This window comes from Stegodyphus dumicola, chromosome 9 (assembly GCF_044657685.1).
Source record: "Stegodyphus dumicola isolate Sdum_Otavi_A_Nest chromosome 9, ASM4465768v1".
NCBI classification, from domain to species: Eukaryota; Metazoa; Arthropoda; class Arachnida; order Araneae; family Eresidae; genus Stegodyphus; species Stegodyphus dumicola.
This window is the reverse complement of record NC_140776.1, coordinates 79,797,944-79,820,313: the sequence shown is the minus strand read 5'-3', so window position 1 is coordinate 79,820,313 and position 22,370 is coordinate 79,797,944. Positions and strand designations below refer to the sequence as shown.

Genomic DNA, 22,370 nt, shown 5'->3' with positions numbered 1-22,370 from the left:
GTGTCAACAAATCAACAGGTAAATTTAAATCTCTTCCATAAAGAAAAAATGCTGGGCAGTCCAGTAATGCGCTATGCCGTCCAGTTCTGTGCGCTAAAAGTGCGAAAGGCAAATGTCTGTCCCAATCTTCCTGTGTCTCACTCACAAGGTGGCTGAGAGAATTTATTAGAGTAGCATTTAAGCGTTCAACGACTGCGTCAGACTGCGGGTGGTAACTGGTGGTGGTGTGCTTAGTGATGCCTAATTTCTGATATACTTCTTTTATTGCATGTGAAATAAAATTCGAGCCCCTGTCAGTAACTACGTGTAAAGGCACACCATGAGCCGAAATAAAAAGTTCCAGTTTTTCTATGATAGATTCAGAAGTAAAGTCTTTCAAAGGATAAGCCTCGGACCACTTCGTAAAATAATCAGTGATAACTAAGATGTATTTATTTCCCTGTAAAGTAATGGGTAAGGGACCAACAATGTCCATGGCTATTCTTTCTATCGGACGAGAAGCCACAGGCATTCTCAGAAGAGGAGCCTTGTGAGAAGGCCGGTGACCCGGGTCACCGGCCTTCTCACAAGGCTCCTGTATCGGAAGGAGGGCCCTCCTTCCGATACAGGAATGACAAGATTTTACATAATTATGAATGTCCCTATGCATGACTTTCCAATAAAAGGATTTTTGAATACGTTGCAGTGTGCGATGGAACCCGGAATGCGCCGCCACAGGCGAATCGTGGTGCTCTTGCAGAATACGTGAAACTAAAGATCGTGGAACAACCAACCTGTGCAGTTTTTGCCAACGGATACGTTGCTTAGCATATTCACAATATAAAATGCCATTACGCATAAAAAATTTCAAAAAACGAGGACTAAGAGTCAATTTTTTTTTATATCTGAAATAATCTGTTTACACTGCATATCTGAATCCTGCTCTTCTTTGAACGTCTGTAATAAGTCTGGACTGACAGAATTTTGAACAAGATGCGTTACATTTACTGCTCTAGACAAGAAATCAGCTGTTACGTTCAATTTCCCTGGTTTATGTATTATTGTATAGTCGAATTGGGACAAGCCCATAATCCACCTAGCTATCCGGGAAGTGGGATCCTTCAATTTTAGTACGTGGGACAGTGACGCTTGATCTGAATAAATTGTGAACCTTTTCCCTAAAAGGTACTGGCGAAAAAAGGCAGTTGCCCAAACTACTGCTAAAACTTTCCTTTCAACTGTACTGTATCTGGTCTCCGGATTTTTAACTTCCGGCTTGCGTAACAAATTGGATGCAAGAACCCAGTATCATCCTCCTGACAAAGAACAGCTCCTAAGGCTAAATTGGAAGCGTCCGTACAAAGCGAAAACGGTTTGGAAAAATTGGGTAGAGTTAAAATAGGTTCCTTTAAAAGTTCAATTTTAAGAGTGTCAAAGGAATTTTGAGCTTCATTTGTCCATTTAAATACAACTTTTTCTTTTGTTAGCTGTGTAAGAGGAAGAGCCTTCTGTGCGAAATTAGGTATAAATCTTCTATAAAAACCTACAAGCCCGAGAAACCTTCTAACTTCTTTTCTATTCCGAGGAGGAACAAAGGCTTGTACAACTTTTAAATTTCTGTCATCTGGTTGTAAGATACCTTTTGATACTTTAAATCCTAGATAAGTTATTTGGCTTTTGAGAAAATGACACTTGGACGGTTTCAACTTAAGATTATGATTTCTGAGTCTGTCAAAAATTATTTTAAGCTTTTCAAGGTGTTCGTCAAAAGTACTCGAAGCTATCACAATGTCATCTATGTATATGCCTATTTTTAACGGGGACAGATTGGTTAAGACAGCAGACATGAGCCTTTGGAAGGAACTGGGTGCATTGCGCATACCGAAAGGTGTCCGAAGCCATTCGTAATGCCCAGAAGGGGTCGAAAAACCACTTTTAAATGTGTCATCCGGGTGGATCTTCATTTGGAAAAATCCCGAAGTTAAGTCCAACGTAGAAAACAAATTCGCATCACCCAATTGTTTCACAAGCTCGAGCATATTAGGAAGAGGAAATGAATCTTCAACAGTTTTTTTCATTAAGTTTCCGAAAATCCGTCACTAGTCTATAAGTATTATCAGCTTTCTTTACAAAAAGAACCGGCGCACTATATGGACTATCGCTTTCTTGAATAATATTGGAATCCAATAATTCTGTTATTTGCCTATCTAATTCCTCGCGAAGATGAAAAGGCACTTTGTATGGCTTTTGTCGAACCGGAATACTATCCTTAAGGTTAATATTGTGTAGAATTGTATCGCACCCCGTTAGCTGAGTTACAGAAGAAGCGAAAATGTCATTGTCATGGCTTAAAAGCTTAGTCAGGTGCTGCTGCTGATCCGGTGACAAGTGAGAAAGGTCAAATTCTCCCCCCCCACGACTCAAAATCCTCTCCTTTCTCCATGGTCGTCGTGTTATTCACGCAAGTAGTTTCTATTGCAGACACAGTAACAGGAAGAATAGATGCTAACTTAGTTCTTTTGTTAATATGAATAGTCTGTGGAGTAAAATTTGCTATCTTAACTTAGTCTTAACAAGTCTTAGAATCATTATTTAAATTAACTGATCTTGCCACAGAGAATTTACTATGAGAGTTTTTATCAATAGGCTCTAATAGGACTGTGTCATGCGAATCATTAAACGTAGGAGCAATTACCTTTACTATATTCTCAGAAAACGGCAAAAGTTTATGTTTACGAACTGCATAGCAATAATCCAAGGAATCTATCGGTCTCGGAAAGAGACAATTTGAACTGTCACACCAACGTAAAGCAAAATTTTGCCCAAGTAATTGTTTAGTGCTAAAATCCAGAATGAGTGCATTATCAAGTAAAAACTGTGTTCCTAAAATGGCACCATAGTGCAAAGAAAAATCCTTGTCCTTAATGAGAAATTCAACAGGAAAAATCCTGCCTTGCAATACTACGGGAAGTGAAACTTTTCGTGTGATTAGAACATTCTGATTAGAAATTCCTTTTAAATAAAGTTTACAAGGAGAAAATGAAACTTTATCCCCTAACCCTGCAATAATTTTTTCCTCTATAATATTAACCGTTGCCCCCGAATCTATCAAAAATTTAATTTCAGTCTCTAATATAGAACCCTCTACTATTGGTAATGAAGACTCTCCTGTAGTGACTACAAAGACGGATGGCACCTCCAAAAAGGCATTCGAGGATGAAATGGAAGTGTGTTTCTCCCCACCCTTTCCTAGTTTAAAATTAAAATGTCTGAGCTTGGTGATTCAATTTGCTACCAGTTGCACCACGCTGGGGATGCTACCGCCAAATGTTCGGGTGCCATATGAGAATTAAGTCTATTCGCCGTTCCTGCCTCTCTTTGTCGAAATCTGTGATCTGATCTGCCCTGCTCGTTATTAGACCTGCCATTTACATAACAATTTCTGCTTATGTGTCCTACCCGGTTACAACGGAAACATCTAGGCTGTAAGGATCTCGACCGAGGATTATGCACCGTCAAAGATTGCATTTGGCTCTGCAAAGTATTCATCATCTGTGTCAACTGGGTTAAGTTCTGTTGTTGCAATCTAATAGCCTCTACAAGCTCTACATTTTCACCTGAAACGCAAAGAGTGTCCTTGGAATTTACCGTACCCGTAGTATGGACCACCTTAACTTCAGCTGACTGAAAATCTGCCTCAGCATGGTTTTTTTATCCACATCTCTTCCTCCAAAATTGCGTGGTTTTTCGCTGCTACAAATGATTTATGATTATGGGGCAAGAGCAGACGTCTAAGGTGCAAGTGCAATCCTTCTAGAAAAACAGATAATAGCAATTCCTGCCTCTGAGTCTCTGCTGCCGGATCGCCCATCCTTTCTACTGGCACTGTTTTATAAGATAAAGCCTCGATACGCGCAGCGAACTGACTGACTCCCGCGGCTTTTGAAATGCCTGTATCAGGGAGCGAATATGGGAATGTAGACTTTGAACTGTTGTAAACCTGTCCTTCAAGGCACCTACCAGGTAGGAAAAACCAGCTTCGCTCCTCAAACGCGGATTATTTCTAACAAATTCCGTGGCTTCCCCCCCAAGTTTAACCCGAATTACCGTAACTTTATCTGACTCCGTCCATCCTACATGTGATGCTATCAGTTCGAGTCTATCTAAAAAATCAGCTAGACTAATGCTATTTTCTCCTCCCGTAGGAATAGGAACTGACTCCAGTGGGTCCAAACTAAAAACTGAAGTACCCTTTACGCCCGGGGCTGTCTCTTCCAACATCTCTACTGATGGGTCAGGCTGTCTAGCAGAACGGCGCGTTTTTTTCGACATATCGCCCTCTAATAGTTTTGAATCATTCAAACAAGTTTCCAAATTGTCAAGCTAATTTAATCAGCTGCCAGTTACGCGCAAAACTTAAAAAAACCTCCACTCATTGACAACTCCGGTACTTTTACAGAAAACATAAGTATCGATCCTTACATCTACAAAACATACTGAGTATTTCGAAAGCCTCAAAATTTGAAATTCACAAACCTTCTTAAAACATAATACTTTTGTACTAGTAACTACCTAACATGCACAGTATGAAATCATCGAATCACACCTACTAAAACACTATGTTTTTAGTTAATTTTATACCAAAACAATTTACCTAACCTTAAATTCAATTCTTAAATTAAATTAGAGAATTAATATCCTGCAATAACCAGTAAGCAAACGTAATTCAAATCTAAACCTTAATTAGTCCTTACACATAAAATTTAACACCTTCTTAAAACAGTAAGTTATACGAAATAAATAAATTCAAAAAATCAGTTACTGATTCGATCCTTCACTAAGCAGAGGTCACGGCACCAATGTTAAATTGCTACTATACCAATGTTCTGTTTCTATACTTTGCCGTAAAAATCATGGGCACCAATGCAGTGTTACTACTTCCTCTTAGGGAGGAAACTAATGTAGAAACAGACAGGTGAAACCGCAACTAACTAAAAAAAAAGCAACTGAGAAACTAAACTCTTAAGAGTTTGCTAATTACCAAACTTTTAGTGATCGTATAAGTAAAACGGTAATGCATTGCGTTGTGAAAATGCATCCGGGACCGCGCCGTGAGAGGATCGAATAAACAACATGTAAAATCAATATATATATATAAGAAAAACACATAACAGATATAAAGAAAACATAAGTAATAGGTTTCTAGATTAAATACCACTTTATTCAAATTCCTCACCATTAAAACTTAAATCTTATCCTAATCCGAGAGTCAAACTTCTTATTTTTGTTACAGTTACAATTTTCTTATTTTAGACACAGGGAATACATCAATTTGTCATTTTCTGTTGTTACATTTTAAATTCATGATTTGCAAATCTATTACATGACTCATTTAATTTAACGGGTACCCGATCTATAATTTCTAAGAGGTTAAGGAAAACATATTATTTGCAATTCACATCTGTTCTAAGGAAGATTACACAAACAACTATTATTATTACACCCTAATTTATATAAAAACCTTAAGGTTTGTCTCGGTAATTTAGAAGGGGAAAAGGAAGCAATTCATTTTCAGTAGACTGAATTTAAGATTCAATTTTAGGTAAAGTTCTAATTTCCAAAAGTTCTAAGGAAAATTGAGAAAGCACTTATCTGTGATTTTGACGACTTGAAACGCACCCGGAAAGGTATTGGGCTGGCCTTGCATTCTGGGAGAAAATTCAAAGGGTTATAATTCCACCATAATTCCTAAGAAATTCATTCCGTAAGGAGAACACAGGCGTCTAAGGAGTCTCACGCTTTTCGGTGCCACTAGCCGCAATTCCTAATAACCCTGACTCCATTCCTTTTGCGGCAACACAATCCGCTCGCACAGCCTTGCAGAAAAACAAGCCCTCGAACCAGCACCCGAGCAGAATCTTCAAGATCGCAATCAGGATGTCGAGTATAAAATCTCACGTTGGCCGGGGTGGAACTTGGCCAATAATTTTGGAAATTCGCTGGATCATTTTTTTTCTTTTCGACAGCAAGGCGACGGCCAAATAGTGTCCGCCGTGATCCGCGTGACTCACCACTTATTGATCCACAGAAACTTAACAAATCCTTCAGCCTTGGAAGCCCGGCAAAAAAGTCTTAATCCTGAAAGTCTTAAATCCTTCAAAAAAACTCGTCCAAAGACGGGCAAAAAGTAACGTCCAAAAGTAAGTTCAGAAAGCAAGTACGTCTCTCCAAGTCTCGCACGCAAAAAAGTGTCACACGAAAAAAAGTGATTCAAACTCGAATTTTCTTCCTCTCCTTCACAAACGTGGGCTCCCACTATGGCTTCAATTATCGCCCCCTTAATTTTGGCAAAATTTGCGTTTTCAACCCCTGAATGCGGAAATAAGGGTGATCGCGCATGCGCGCCCTTCTTCACTTAGCCAACAACCGGACCCTCAATCGCCAAAAACCTGAATGACTTACATTGAAAGTCCAGTAGCAACCCCTGACCTTTCTGTCACGTACTTCCTGTCTTAAGGTCAACTACACAATGAAATTCCTTCTAGAACATTCTAAAGGACAAAGCGCGCGAAATCATGACTTAGCAAAAATTGCTTCCCTTTCCCTGCTTCTTTTCACAATGAATCAAAGCTTGTACAAAAATTGCAAATAAAAGAAAATAAATAATATTCTTTTAAACTAAATAATATTCCCAGAAGCATCTGTTTTTCCCCAAAATTAAAGCATTAAAATAAATAATTCAGAATCAAATAAAATTAAGATTTCCATAAATCAGAAAATCATTCACCTAGTTTTTAAAACGCTATCAGACAAATTCTCTACACAAGAATTGTAAAGTAAACCTGTAGCAATCGTTGAAAATTTTTGTGTTCTGTGTCAGAAATTATAAATGACATTTTAACAGTATTGATTCTTTAATAAAAGCTAGCAGCATAATTTAAGAAAATTTATTATTTAAATTTGTGTGCCTCATCAGTTCTTGGAATGACATTTTAAAGAAAAGGATTTAAAATCAAATAGCTGCTGAAAAACCTTGATCTTGTTTCAAAAGATTTAAAGAATTTCATGATGCTGATAGTTCTACAATGACAACAGCAAATGACTTCATTATCAGTCCTGATTTTCCGGAAGTTTGAAAGAAAACAAACAAAACAAAAATTATATGTGCCACTACTACGGTACATATGACTAAGATTTCGAAAACCCAATTATTTTCGTCCATGATTAGCCACGATGAAAACAATCCGATGATGGCATAATCATTAAAACATATTAAAAGAATGAAGTGTTGTTATTTTAACACTAGTAAGTAGGTTTCTTTATGATATTTCTATTAAAAATTCTATTCCACATTTATGAAAAAATATTAAACATAGCATTTTGAAATGCTGCATGCATTACCTATTTAATTTACTTCTGATTATAGCAAATAAAAGTATAGTGCTTCATAGCATTAATGTAATGAGGATATTTATATCTTTCAAAGGAAAAAAAGAACATGGAACTAATGAAACATTATGAAGAATAATTTACCAGTTTATTTATGGTATTAATAAAAATAATATTCCTGATAATTTATATAGGAATGATCTAATTAAGAATTTTGTAGCGGCTTCAACGTGGTGTCATATATTTCAAGTTTGAAATGGTATTATTGCATAGGATTTAAAAATTTCTTGAAATTAAATTAATTTTAATTTGAAAAATCAATTTTATGTGTATGTGAGCACTGAAATATAACTTTGTACAAAAGTGCCTTTTGCTTACAAGGTGATACTGGCCTCATGTAAAGAAGTACCTAGGCTTGACTGCATTTTATAATAGTTTTTAGTGCCTGAAACATTGAATCAGTTTTAGTAGTTAGAGGGAAATAAGGAATGGTTGCTTATAACTGCAAGTTTTGTGCATTAAGACTGTTGACCAAAATCCATAACGTGTATTCCAAGTGTTATGTTTCATCTTCTTGTAATAATGTAAATTATATATTACTAAATTAATTTTAATTTAGTAAAACATTTCACAATGAGCAACTTTCTAATACGACTACATCTGAAAGTGACTGATATTGAATATCATTAATAGTCTTTTCAGAATGAGCAACTTTCTAATACGACAACATCTGAAAGTGATTGATACTGAATATCATTAATAGTCATATTTTTTAAGGCAGCAACCTGCAAATAAAATTGTCTGAAACTATGGGTAGGCTTAAGAAGGTTTCATTTGCATGTACAGTTTTCACTAGACTACATGAAAAATTAAATAATGTATTACCTTTCTTTTCTTCAGCTGATAGAAACATTGCTACTGTACTTATACGAGGGATTTTTGTTAAGAACTGTAGGTATTTTATGCCATCTTCTGATTCTCCTGTGAAAAAGAAATCTTTGTTAAAATATGCAATAGTTCATAGTACACTTATTTTTCAATCTGCAAAATTTTTTGTTCAAACATTTATTGTAAAGCTAAATGACAGTTTTAAAAATAAATAATTTTTAAAGTTTTGTAGAAATTTATGCCTGTGTAGTATTGATGGGAATGTGTTATACATTTCAAAGTTTAGAGTTAATGAAGTTGGAATCATTTCAGTTTATATATATAAATACACGTGCAAAATTCAGAAAACTCTTAGTTTAAAGAAGAAAAATCTTGCTTGATATGCTTCTGAATACAACAACAAGCTTTGAAAACATACATATTAAAACTGCACATCAAATTTAACATTTTATTAAATCTTAATCATTAGTGATACTAAGAAATGGCAATTTTCAGTATCAAATTGCTTACTGGGTAATTGTTCTCATTTCTCTCCTTGTTGACATTTGTATGGAGTGTTTAAATTTGAAAAACTATTTTATTTTCAGATTTCCTTTATTTCTAGATTTTTCTTCATTTTAATGATAAGGAAAATCCTTGCCATTCTACTTCAGTTCCGCTTTTGTTGAGATTTATATGCTTTATACTGATACCAAATTTTTTCTTAAGAAATATTTTTTCTACCATTTTCTACTCATTATTAGGGCTTTTGTTCCTTTCGATGGCAGGAAAACTAACATAATACTTTTCTGCAGCAAAATCCACTCTGTTAAACTGATGGGTATTCTGTATAATCTTATTTACTCTAAAACTGGCCTTAAGCGCTGTATCATCAGCTTTTTGTATAAGTAGCTACGTTTTATGAAAAAAGGTGCTACTTCGGTAGACAGTTGCACGGATTTTTGGCGATTTACGTTGGCGCGATTTTTACAATCGTCAGCCATCTTGAAAAACGCTGTTTTTATGCATAGTAAAGTATTCGAAACTTAAAAAAAATTAATATCGTTAAAAGTAATGGATTACTTTTTTGTTGAAAATGTCGTTTTTTAAGATGGCAGGCTAGTGTAAATAAATGCATTTAGTATGAGTATAAAATACTAAAGTAAGGCTATTATTACTTTCATATAGCAAAAAAGAGAATAAAAACACCTCTATAAAAACATTGTGCCAACGTTCAATTAGATTAAAATATTACTGAAATTGAATATCGAATTAAAAACCATCCTACCAACATTTAAAAGAATTAGAATATTATTAAATTCAAACACTTTAAAATACGTTATATAAATTGTAATTAACATTAAAACATATGTGACAATAATTATCTCAGCAATTTTTGAAAATGGTGTATTAATTTTTTTAATTAAAATTGAAGTATACTATTTTAAAATAAAATAAAAATATGTACTTACATTTTTTTTGAGTAATTTAACCTCTTGTTTATTGATAAGTACCACACAAAAAAAATCGAATTGATAATTGAATCGGCTCTTTTAACCATCTTCATCTGTTATCCACATATCTCGCACTTCATTGAAGAAACAATTAGCGAGGTTTCCTCCAAAAATTTAAAATAAATTTCCTCTGACGCCTTTAACAATTTATAAATAAATCTTTGATTAGGAAAGACAGGTTGGCCAAAATAAGGTCTCAAAGGGCAATTTTTTTATTCCAATACCAATAATTCTTGGTAATTACCAATAACAACATTCATCTTCGAAACGGAGATATCCATTTCATTTGAAATCTGACGAATTCTAAGAGATGAATAATAAAATTTTAAAATGGCGCGGTAATGGACAAATATTCAGTAACCAATCAGGGAGCTGATTACATCACGCATAGAATTAAAATTATTTAAATAATCATTCATAATGAAATTATTTTTAAAACAAATGCAAAATTAAATTGTATTTTAATATTTAACAGCCATAAATAATGTTTAAAACATTAGATTAAATTTATAGATATTAATAAAACCAATTACTTTTTAAGTAAGGTGACGTCATTGATTACATCATCAACAACATAAAATTATATAAAATATTATAAACAACAAAATATTTATTTCAAATAAAAATGTAAAATTAAATTGATTTTTAATATTTAGAAGCCATAAATAATATTTAAAACACAGAAGTTATGCATAATAAAACGCATTATTTTTTAATAAAATGACAACAAAGTATCGGTTACCATAAATAACTTATCCAGCAATGGGTTTACCATAAGTTGTATTACTCGCCAAAAGAAAAATCGCCAAAATCCGTGCAACCGTCTACCAAAGTAGCACCTGAAAAAATAGTATTTTTAGAAAAACTATTGCTTTTTAAGTAAAATGTTTTATACGCCCAGTTAAAAATTCGGTGCTACTTTGGTAGACGGTTGCACGGATTTTTGGCGCAATTGTTGGCGCGATTTTTACAATCGTCAGTCATCTTGTGAAACGCTGTTTTTACGCATAGTAAAGTATTCGAAACTTAAAAAAAAATTAATATCGTTAAAAGTAATGGATTAATTTTTGCTGAAAATGTTGTTTTTTAAGATGGCAGGCAAGTGTAAATAAATACATTTACTATGAGTATAAAATACTAAATAAGGCTATTATTACTTTCACATAGCAAAAAAGAGAATAAAAACACCGCTATAAAAACATTGTGCCAACGTTCAATTAGATTAAAATATTACTGAAATTGAATATCGAATTAAAAACCATCCTACCAACATTTAAAAGAATTAGAATATTATTAAATTCAAATACTTTAAAATACGTTATATAAAATATAAGTAACATTAAAACATATGTGACAATAATTATCTCAGCAATTTTTGAAAATAGTGTATTAATTTTTTTAATAAAAATTGAAGTATACAATTATAAAATGAAATAAAAATATGTACTTACATTTTTTTGAGTAATTTAACCTCTTGTTTATTGATAAGTACCACAAAAAAAATCGAAATGATAATTGAATCGGCTCTTTTAACCATCTTCATCTGTTATCCACATATCTCGCACTTCATTGAAGAAGCAATTAGCTAGGTTTCCTCAAAAAGTTTAAAATAAATTTCCTCTGACGCTATTAACAATTTATAAATAAATCTTTGATTAGGAAAGACAGGTTGGCCAAAATAAGGTCTCAAAGGGCAATTTTTTTATTCCAATAACTATAATTCTTGGTAATTACCAATAACAACATTCATCTTCGAAACAGAGATATCCATTCCATTTGAAATCTGACGAATTCGAAGAGATGAATAATAAAATTTTTAAATGGCGCGGTAATGCACAAATATTCAGTAACCAATCAGGGAGCTGATTACATCACGCATAGAATTAAAATTATTTAAATAATCGGTGAAAATTTGCTTTAGGCCCCTGCTTGGCGATTTTCAGCAGCGGCGATTTTTTGAAAATCGCCAGTGAAATATCAGAATACGTTGCGTGTGTGTGTGATTGTGGCAAAGCCTCGAGGGCTATCTGCCTAAGGGGAGGGATGCCTTCGTGGAGGACTTTCTAAGGGAAACTGGCTCGTATACACGTTACACATGGGGAAAACCACGAAAACGCCCATGCAGCCAGCCCGTTCGCGGGATTCGAACCTCGGACCGAACTACCAGTGTTCAGCGACTTTACCGCTCGGCCGCTGGTGGGCCTTAGAATACGTTGCATAAGCAAAGTTGCGAAGGCGGAGCTATGTGACGTTCATAAATGGGTGGGAATAAGATTGTGACGTCACAATGTATTCTCTACAGATGTAGAAATGCATATACTAAATTTTTCAAAGTACTATAATACGGTAAGTGAATTGTAATAATTATTAAAACTGTAAACAACGTCGCAGTCTCTCATACAGGGTGAATATTTTTAAGCTTTAGTATTTATACAAATAAAAACAGATTTTTTTAAATTTTAATTTCATATTGCGGAACATTTTAACTTATCATCTTTACAAAATTACCTTATTGCTACATAACGACACCATCTCTTACATACTAGTAAGTAAACAATCTTCATTATTTTCTAAAAATTTTTAAGCTTTACATTAATAAAAAATGAAAAATATTTATGATTGAATATCAACATCATACACAGCTTTCATTTCACTGTTTCTTAAGTTCCTAAACCACGTTCTATACTCTCGTATTAGAATTCTACACATTAATAAATTTAAAAAACCTAATTTCTCACAGTGAAAGATATTAAGAAAATATTAAAAATAAGCAATTTTAAAAAGAAAAATATTTTCACTTGGTCTTTTTCAGGAAAATAAAGTGTTTTTGAGAGGTTTTTTTTTTTTTTTTTTTTTTTTTTTTTTTTTTTTTTTTAAATTTATGTCGGGAGAAAACCTCCCTAAACCCCGTCTTCAAGAAAATTTACTCAGTTTTATCGGCCGTTTCCGGCGGATAAATCTTTATGATTGCTGCTAAAAAGGCACGATAATGTTCATCACTTAGTGAGTGGTTGTGCCATTTTCGCCACATATATTCCGCTAAATATGAATCAAATTCGCCATCTACGTGGTTTGTATTTCCACGTAAATGACGTTTGGTTCCAGACCAGGTACCTTCTATGGAATTAGTGTGCGCACCCGACTCGGGATTACGGAAGTACAGACTGTGGTTGACAGTCAGATGGCTATAACCTAAATTTTTTAGTCCACCATATGTCTTCCAGCAGTCTGAAACCACAGTTGATCCCGGCAACACCCATTCAACTATCACTCTCTCCAAACTCTCCTTTGATCTATTCTCAACCTCTCTAAAAAAACATCTGTTCGTTCCTCTCTAAATACCACCAATTACCCAATGACCGTCCACAGGCTTTCCTCTTCCATACTTCATTTTCCCGAATTTGCTCTCATCCACTTCAACTATTACTCCTTCACCACCAATTGGAACACTATCATTTATCACAGTCGTCCTACACACTTCTCTGCAAAACATAAACCAATCAACAACAGCATGTTCATGCATTTTCACTTCTTGAATGACAGATTCATTTCCCATTTTCAAAAACCAACACTTCGTAATTCTCAAAATATCACATATACTCAAATGGCTATGACTAAACCATGAACCTTTCCTTATACTCCTACAAACATCATGCGCATTCACTTTTCCTTGCTTTCTACATCGCCATTCAAATCCATCTATACTTCCCTTTCTCTCACAAAAACGCATATTTTCACCACATTTCGAACAAACAAAAAAAGTATCAATCAAACCAACTTTCATACACCATTCAATGACGGCACGTTTCCCTTGCACTTCCAATAAAGTAATAAATTTACATGTACAATCACTCACCTCCCTCAGCATCACAGATATATCCATAGCGACTGTTATTTAACGAAATATATGCAGAAAAATGGCAAAAACACACAGATAAAACCACTCGATTGATAACTACCAAATAAGAACATTCAAACGGCAACTGAATTAACTGCTCAAATTACGAAGTAAAAATTCCAAAAGAAATTGTCTGCTTGGAAATTCTTTTTAACTGCAAGTATATATTTTTGAAAGCATAAATTATCGTCTGCTACTTGACAATTTGTCTTCGGACATTTGTGCTCTCTCCGAAGAAATTTATTCGTATCTAGTTATTAAAAAACGCTGTGAAAGCCATGGCTTTTCGATATCTAAAGCTGCGATAAGTAATATTGTCAACGATAGGAAATTAAAAAAAGACAACAAATATAATGAAATCAAAAAACAAAATAAAATCTGCAATTTAAGTTTAAAACACAAAATAGCATTAGTTTCGCTTAAACGCTACGTGTAATTCACAACAAATGCGAGAGGTTTAAACCTCGTAGAAATTTACAACATTTTCATTCAAACATGGAAGTTTATTTCTCGCAAAATGCATGATTCATGCGAAGGATTAATTTGTTAAAATTTATTTGCGTGCATACATATTTTCTTAAAGAGATATCAGTCACTATGCATACCAGAAACAGTGTATAGAAAAGCCTGCTATACAATTTGAAGTCAATTAAATAAGATTAAAAAATTCAGATAATTACACAAACTTGGCATTTCGCACTGCCTTGGCTTTGTTCATGTGCAAGTCGATCTATTTTTACATAGAAAACATTAGAGAATTGCACAAACTCGGCATTGCGCGATACATTGGCTTTTCCCATGTACACATCGATCTATTTCCACTTAAAAAAACATCCCAGAATTGCACAAACTCGACATCGCGCACTACATCGGCTTTGCCCATGTGCACATCGATCTATATTCACTTAAAAAACATCCCAGAATTGCACAAACTCGGCATCGCGAACAACCTCGGCATCGCGCACCACATTGGCTTTGCCCATGTGCACATCGATTTATTTTCACTTAAAAAAACATCCCAGAATTGCACAAACTCGTCATCGCGCACCACATTGGCTTTGCCCATGTGCACATCGATCTATTTTCACTTAAAAAAACATCCCAGAATTGCACAAACTCGGCATTGCGCACCGCATTGGCTTTGCCCATGTGCACATCAATCTATTTTCACTTAAAAAAACATTCCAGAATTGCACAAATCGGCATTGCGCACCACATTGGCTTTGCCCATGTGCACATCGATCTATTTTCACTTAAAGAAACATCCCAGAATTGCACAAACTCGGCATCGCGCACTACATTGGCTTTGCCCTCGGCAACGAGCTGGCGGATGAACGGGCAAAACAAGCGGCTTCGGGTATCTTCCTGCCAGAATAGGCTCTACCTCTGCCTTCCTCTTATCTCAAAAAGATTACACGCGGCGACCTTTACGCAGAATGGCAGCAGAGATGGGATACTTCCCGGACAGGTCGAAGGACGTATAAATTTATCCCAAAAGTTACAGACCTTGTCTTCTCCAACTCATCTTCATTGACTACGTTCCTCTCTGGGCACGGCCCGTTTCCTGATTACCTACACAGATTTGGACTTAGAGACTATGATCTCTGTGAATGTGGACTAGTCGGAACGCCAGACCATTATGCATTTACATGCAGATTGACAGAGGCGCACCACATGCGTCCTCCTTCAGACAGATATTGGAGGGAACAGACAAAAGTGCTACTAGAACGGAGGGGTGCGTGCTTTAAGCTTCACAAGATCATCAAGTTCTGCAGGGTACACTTTTCATTTGTCACCTAATACCTCCCAGCGCATAACCCTGCTACCAGATAAGTAATATCTGTTTACTACTGTTATGTCCATATTATTTTCATCATACTCTTATCCTATTCGTTAGATGCATTTAACGTATTACCTTAAATACTACACTTTATGTGACTTTTACTTGACTGTAATAATCATCCTCGATGTGTTTATAGTATTAACTTAATTATTATAATTGATATCATATGCTTTCATTTTAATCTGAATGATGTAACTACAGTATATGTTGTCAACACCTTAACGTGTCTAATATATTAATTTAATCATTATAATTGTAATCTTATGCCTTCCACTTAAATTGAATGTAGTAAATACATAATCCAACGTATATATATGTAAGTGGACTCCCATCAGCATTAAGTAATGAACTGACACTCGTATGTTTCATAAGCAAATTATCTTAAGAATGTATTATATTATGTATATTTAAGCATTGCCATAAGTAATGTAAGCAAGACCCTGTATGCGTATCAATAATATCTGTTGCCAGTTGTACAAAATTTCATGCTTGTTTAATCATTGTACCATGGTATTCTGTGCTTTGCTTACTGTACTCAGAAACTTCATTCTTAGTACTCATTCATCTCAGTATGTTGTCATTTTTATCTCTTATGTTTTTATTGCATATTACCAAGAAGTGTCATGTAATCAAAATGCGCACTAAGTCATGTCAGCCATAGCACTTCCCTATATTCTTTATTATTTTACTGCTATGTAATTATGCCTTATTGCAAATCGTGTAACCTACTAAGCAAGCATATCTAATCTAGAATTTATCATGCGCTTACTTAGTATTAATAGTTATAAGATAGTTGCATCATTTCGATTTTCGCACAAAATTCCTGAAACACAGCTGTATGTTTTGCATTAAATTAAGAAATTTTGAAACTTATAGTACTATTTGAGAACTTTGTTATGCACTTATGAGCTTTAGTATTAAATACTATTCTTTAGTTACTCACTATTAATCGTCATTAATGTATCTCAGTATCATTCATTTACTTACCTATTCAAATTTGCAATGTTCTGCATTCGAGTATTTAATTATTCATCTTATAATCCTATATATTATGTAAGCGCATATTATGAAACGCATATATTACGTAATATGTAAATAACGTGTGGCTGTTAGGACCTATTTAATGTTTATAATATTCTGTGTGCACAGCTACTAATGAGTACAATATTTGTGCGGATAGTAAGTTATATAATTTGTTCATTGAGCAAAACAGTAATAATGTTTGATGCTATGTATATTTTTTTAATGCTATGTGTAATTTTTAGTGCTATGTATAATCTTCATGCTATGTATGTAATCTTCATGCTATGTATATCATCATGCTATGTATGTATGTACAGTATGTCTTTAGTATGTGACACGGACAGATACGCAGCATAGATTAAGCCAAGTTCACCAATAATGATTTGTAGTGAAGTCCGGACACCTTACTAACTCAATGTACTAAATTTCATGCAGTGCTCTTAACCCATTACTGCCGATGGAACATTACACAATCAGAGCAATTGTAATTACACGCACGTATGAATAATACTCAGCTCAGTACAGCACTTACATCTTTTCATGTAGCAGACAACGTCTGCATTAAAACAATCATTACTGTGAATCGGTAACTTCTGACTTAGACTCAATAAATGCCGCTGGTTTGCGGGGCTCGCCCTGGCAGTAGCGGAAGTAGATAGTAGATAATTTCTATTCGGCACTATTCCGATTGGTTATACCTGAGGCCGGAAGCCTGGTCTGTAGTGCTCAATTAAATAAGATTAAAAAATTCAGATAATTACACAAACTTGGCATTGCGCACTGCCTTGGCTTTGTCCATGTGCAAGTTGATCTATTTTTACTTAGAAAACATTAGAGAATTGCACAAACTCGGCATTGTGCGCTACATTGGCTTTTCCCATATACACATCGATCTATTTTCACTTAAAAAAACATCCCAGAATTGCACAAACTCGACATCGCGCACAACCTCGGCAATGCGCACTACATTGGCTTTGCCCATGTGCTCATCGATCTATCTTCACTTAAAAAACATCCCAGAATTGCACAAACTCGGCATTGCGCACCACATTGGCTTTGCCCATGGGCACATTGATCTATTTTCACTTAAAAAAAATCTCAGAATTGCGCATACTCGGCATTGCGCACAACGTCGGCATTGCGCACTGCATTGGCTTTGCCCATGTACATATCGATCGATTTTCATTAAAAAAAAACATCAGAGAATAGCACAAGGTCAGCTTTTCCAATCTTCTAGGATTGAGCCAAAAAGAAATACAAATTATTAAAAATAAGCAACTTTAAAACGAACCATACAAGAAAAATTTTTTCACTTACCCTTTTCAAGAAAAATGTAAAGTCTTTTTAAGGGGTTTTATATATGAATTTATCTCAGGGGGAAACCCTTTTGGATCCCTCCTCATCTTTAAATAAATTTACTAACATTTTATACGCCGTTTCCGTAATATATACAGAAAAAAGGCTAAAACCCACAGGGGGGGGGGAAACACTCGATTAAACCGCATAAGAATATTCAAACCGCAACAGAATTAACAAGTAAAAATAAATATAAATAAATAAATAAATTTTAAAAATGAAAGCTTTTAGATTTTACATTACGCCCAAAGGGGCGTTTTTTTAACGTTTTGTGTGTTACCTTTTTTTTTTATCAAATATAATGTTCTTTAAACTTAAACCATAAAATTCAGTTCAACAGCAATATCGCAATATAATTTTAAAATGAGCATATCTTTAGAATTTCCGATACACAGTTTTGCACTGTGCACGTAAAAATGTTTTTTTTTTTTTTTTTTTTTTTTTTTTTTTTCCGTACTGTGTTGCCGTTGCTCGCTTTGAAATCTTTGAGTTTGCTAATCAAAAATTCGTTCAAGTTTTACAAAATATCAATCAGATAATAAAAAATATTCCAAGTTTGGGCTTCGAGATACCCCTATTAGGTTGGAAACGTATGTTATTCAAAATTTGATGGCTCTAGGTACCGTTGTTTTATTCACAATGCGAGAAACATTTATGCAGATTTTTCAATATTTAATTTCTTTAAATATAACACAGGGCGATAACATTTAGTGGTAACAGAATAACAACACAGCTTCAAAACATCGGGTTAGCCATGTTGGCGCGTTTATTGCCCATTGAAAAACAATCGCCAAGCAGTGGGCTAAACTGCATATTTAACCAAATAATCATTCATAATAAAATCATTTTTAAAACAAATGCAAAATAAAATTGTATTTTAATATTTAACAGCCATAAATAATGTTTAAAACATTAGATTAAATTTATAGATATTAATAAAACCAATTACTTTTTAAGTAGGGTGACGTCATTGATTACATCATCAACAACATAAAATTATATAAAATATTATAAACAACAAAATTTTTATTTCAAATAAAAATGTAAAATTAAATTGATTTTTAATATAATCATAAGCCATAAATAATATTTAAAACACGGAAGTTATGCATAATAAAACGCATTATTTTTTTAATAAAATGACAACAAAGTATCGGTTACTATAAATAACTTATCCAGCAATGGGTTTTCCATAAGTTGTATTACTCGCCAAAAGAAAAATCGCCAAAAAATCGCCAAAATCCGTGCAACCGTCTACTAAAGTAGCACCAAAAATTCTTTGATACAAGGACCATAAATTGCAGTTGGTGGGATAGAAATTTGAGAAAAAATTGTTATTCTCGTAATGATCAAGGATTGACATGCGCTTATCATAAGCTTATAAAACTACAGACTTCTCATCATTTCATTCCAAAGGCAATTTATTAAAGATATTTTCCTTTCTGATGAAAATGAATTCCTTCTCTTTTGTAGCTTATGCTAAAATCATAGTGAATTCTTATGATAATAATTGGGACATAATAGAGCGTGGTATCAATATGATATGCTACATCAAAATATTGTGATACTTCTTTAGCAATTGGAAGTAAACTCCAATGATGGAACACAGCAATAATATTTATTTTGCACTTAAAAAAAATGGCGACATACAAACAAGAGAAGAAAAATTATGTATACTTACTTAAAAAAAAAAAAAAAAAAAAAAAAAAAAAAAAATTACATGCTTCCTGCGAGAAAAATGCATGCAGCTCTCGAGCCTGCATTTCAATATTGCCAGTAATCTGTACATTATTTATTATTCATCTATTTCAAATGCATGAGAGATTAATAACGATATTAAAGCTGTTACAACCTCTCCCCCAACGGAGAGACTTTTTCCGAAGGGAAAAGTTCTGTAAAATTCGAAAGTTTATGAGCTCGGCATTCTGAATTATTTTAAGAAGAGGTAATTTCTCCCATAAGTTCCAAACTTTAAACCAAAATTTTAAGTTTTAAACAAATACTTTTACATCACATTTATATAGGATAAAAATAGACAGTATTCAAATTAGTCTTCCTTTTTTTTCTTGACGGCGTTTAGATCTCTTCTATGTTGGACCAGTTCCTCGGCTATAATTCACAGCAAAGTCTTCGTTTTTCATATTTATCATCTGGACGTGGACTTCTAGGTCTGTGAAACCAGCTTTGCGAATTAAATCCTGATGACAATTTTTTTTTCAGTTTTATTTTTATTATCTGAACTCAATTTACCTTGAGTTAGTGCATTGTATCTTTCTTTCTGCCGATCCACTACAGGCTTTTTTGAAAGTTTCCGCAAACGTTTTCATAGGCATCAAGTTTTTCAGCTAATTTTTTAGATGAAATCATCTCTACCCATTCATCAAGAAAATGATCTCGAATTTCAGGAGGAACTCGACGTTTAAGTTGGTCAATCACCATCAAATCTAGCAACTGATCAAAAGTCTTAACTCCTAGACCAGTCACCCATTCTTTGCAATAATTTTCTATTTCATAATTGAAATCCACCCATGTGGATTCGGTACTCTTTTGATGTTTCATAAATTTCTACCTAAACTTTTCCGGGCTTAGTTTAAATCGTCTTAGCAATAAATTCTTCACGTATCGGAGGGTTCTCTAGCTATTAACTGGGTTACTTCGTAAGGAAGTAGTCCTAGTAAATGAGATACAAATTCTTCTTTATCAATTTGAGCCCATTCTGCTTGCCTTTTAAACAATAGCAAATATAGACTGATATCTCTTTTCTTGTCATCGAATTTCTGCATAAAGTGACGCAGCTCCGTTTTCGGCTCGATCTGTCCGGTATTTTGAGACTTTGTCTCTGCTTCAAGTCTTAATCTCTTTAATTCATACTGTTCTTTTCTTCTCCACTCTTCCGCTTCTTCCTGTCTTCTACGTTCTTCTCTTTCATCCCTCTCTTTCCGTTCTTCTCTTTCCCTTTTCTCCTTCTCTTTTCCTCTCTTTCCCTTTCCTCCTTCTCTTTCCGTTCTTCTATTATTGTGTCTAAGACTCCTTTGACGAATACTTTATCATAATCTCTACTTTCAACAGTTTTCTGTTTTAAATCGACTATTTTCAAATCTGCATTCACATGAACTCCCAGTTCAGCCGCGAGATTTTGCAAATCTTTCTTACGAGCTCTTCCTAAGTAAGACATTGTTTCTATGTTTAAAATTAACGAATACTGTGTTCTTTACTTCCTCAAAATAGCTCAATTCAATTACTTTAATTAATGAATGCAGTCAAGAATCACGGAATTAAATGCACTCTGTTAAATACGTATACCTCAAAAAGTGAAATATTTAAATTATATGAAGTTCATTCTCTCTACCACATTAATTGTAACTAAAATAAGAATAACAACTTAGAGCAATATATATATCTACCGTCTGGACAACTAAAATGAATATTAAAAATAATATCCAATACGGTAATAAAATAAGACAGTTCAGTATTAACAGGAAGTAATAATTTGGTATCGCTAATATTGCGTTCAGTGATGAACTAATAAAATAAAGCAATTCAATATTAACAGGAAGTAATAATCTGGTATCACTAATATTATGTTCAGTGATGAACTAATAAAATAAAGCAATTCAATATTAACAGGAAGTAATAATCTGGTATCACTAATATTATTTTCAGTGATGAACTAATAAAATAAAAATACGCATGATTATTCGATCTCGGTAGGTGCCTCCAAAATAATATGACTGTGATACTTCTTTAGCAATTGGAAGTAAACTCCAATGATGGAACACAGGAATAACATTTATTTTGCACTAAAAAAAAAAAAAAAAAAAAAAAAAAAGGCGACATACAAACAAGAGAAGAAAAATTATATATACTTATTAAAAAAAAATAATTACATGCTTCATGCGAGAAAATGCATGCAGCTCTCGAGCCTGCATTTCAATATTGCCAGTAATCTGTACATTATTATTCATCTATTTCAAATGCACGAGAGATTAATAACGATATTAAAGCTGTTACAATATTCTCTGTGAAGATCATCAGTGGAACAGTTGTGCTCACGTTAAGGTTGTGGCATTACAAGAATGCAAAGTAGGCTTCATTAAATGCGCTGTTTTAAGTTTTTGGGCACATTTTCTTACCTAAGTGCCATGTGAGTCTTTACTAAGGGGTATTCATCATAAAAAATGACATTAAAAAAGTTCGATTGTCTCTCGTTTTGGTGTAACAGAAGAGGTTGCGGGTGTTCAAGTCTTGCAATCTGACTATGTAGGGAAATACCGTTGAGTGATCGGCAGTATAATGGTAACACAATAACATTTGTAGATGTATGCATAAAGTAATCATTACATCAAATTACCACAGGTAATTTTAATCACGGAATGGAAATAGCTCACTCATAACCCTCAACACGAAAGGGGGCATAGAAGCGGACAAAATCTTTATTAAAATTTGGTAAATTAAGGCTTGAAGAGCAAAAACGTTACCCTTTGTGGGGTGGAGCTCTCAT

The 22,370-nt window shown here is 33.9% G+C and overlaps 1 protein-coding gene across 2 annotated transcripts in view; it reads right to left on the bottom strand.

Annotated features, from left to right (window-relative positions):
- LOC118185373 (uncharacterized) overlaps window positions 1-22,370 on the bottom strand; it is a 127,408-nt gene that overhangs the window by 32,524 nt on the left and 72,514 nt on the right. For both annotated transcript variants that reach the window (XM_085823656.1, XM_085823657.1), the window contains exon 12: window positions 8,254-8,349. In XM_085823656.1, the coding sequence (XP_085679782.1) occupies window positions 8,254-8,349 (96 nt within the window). The remainder of the gene's footprint in view (window positions 1-8,253; window positions 8,350-22,370) is intronic.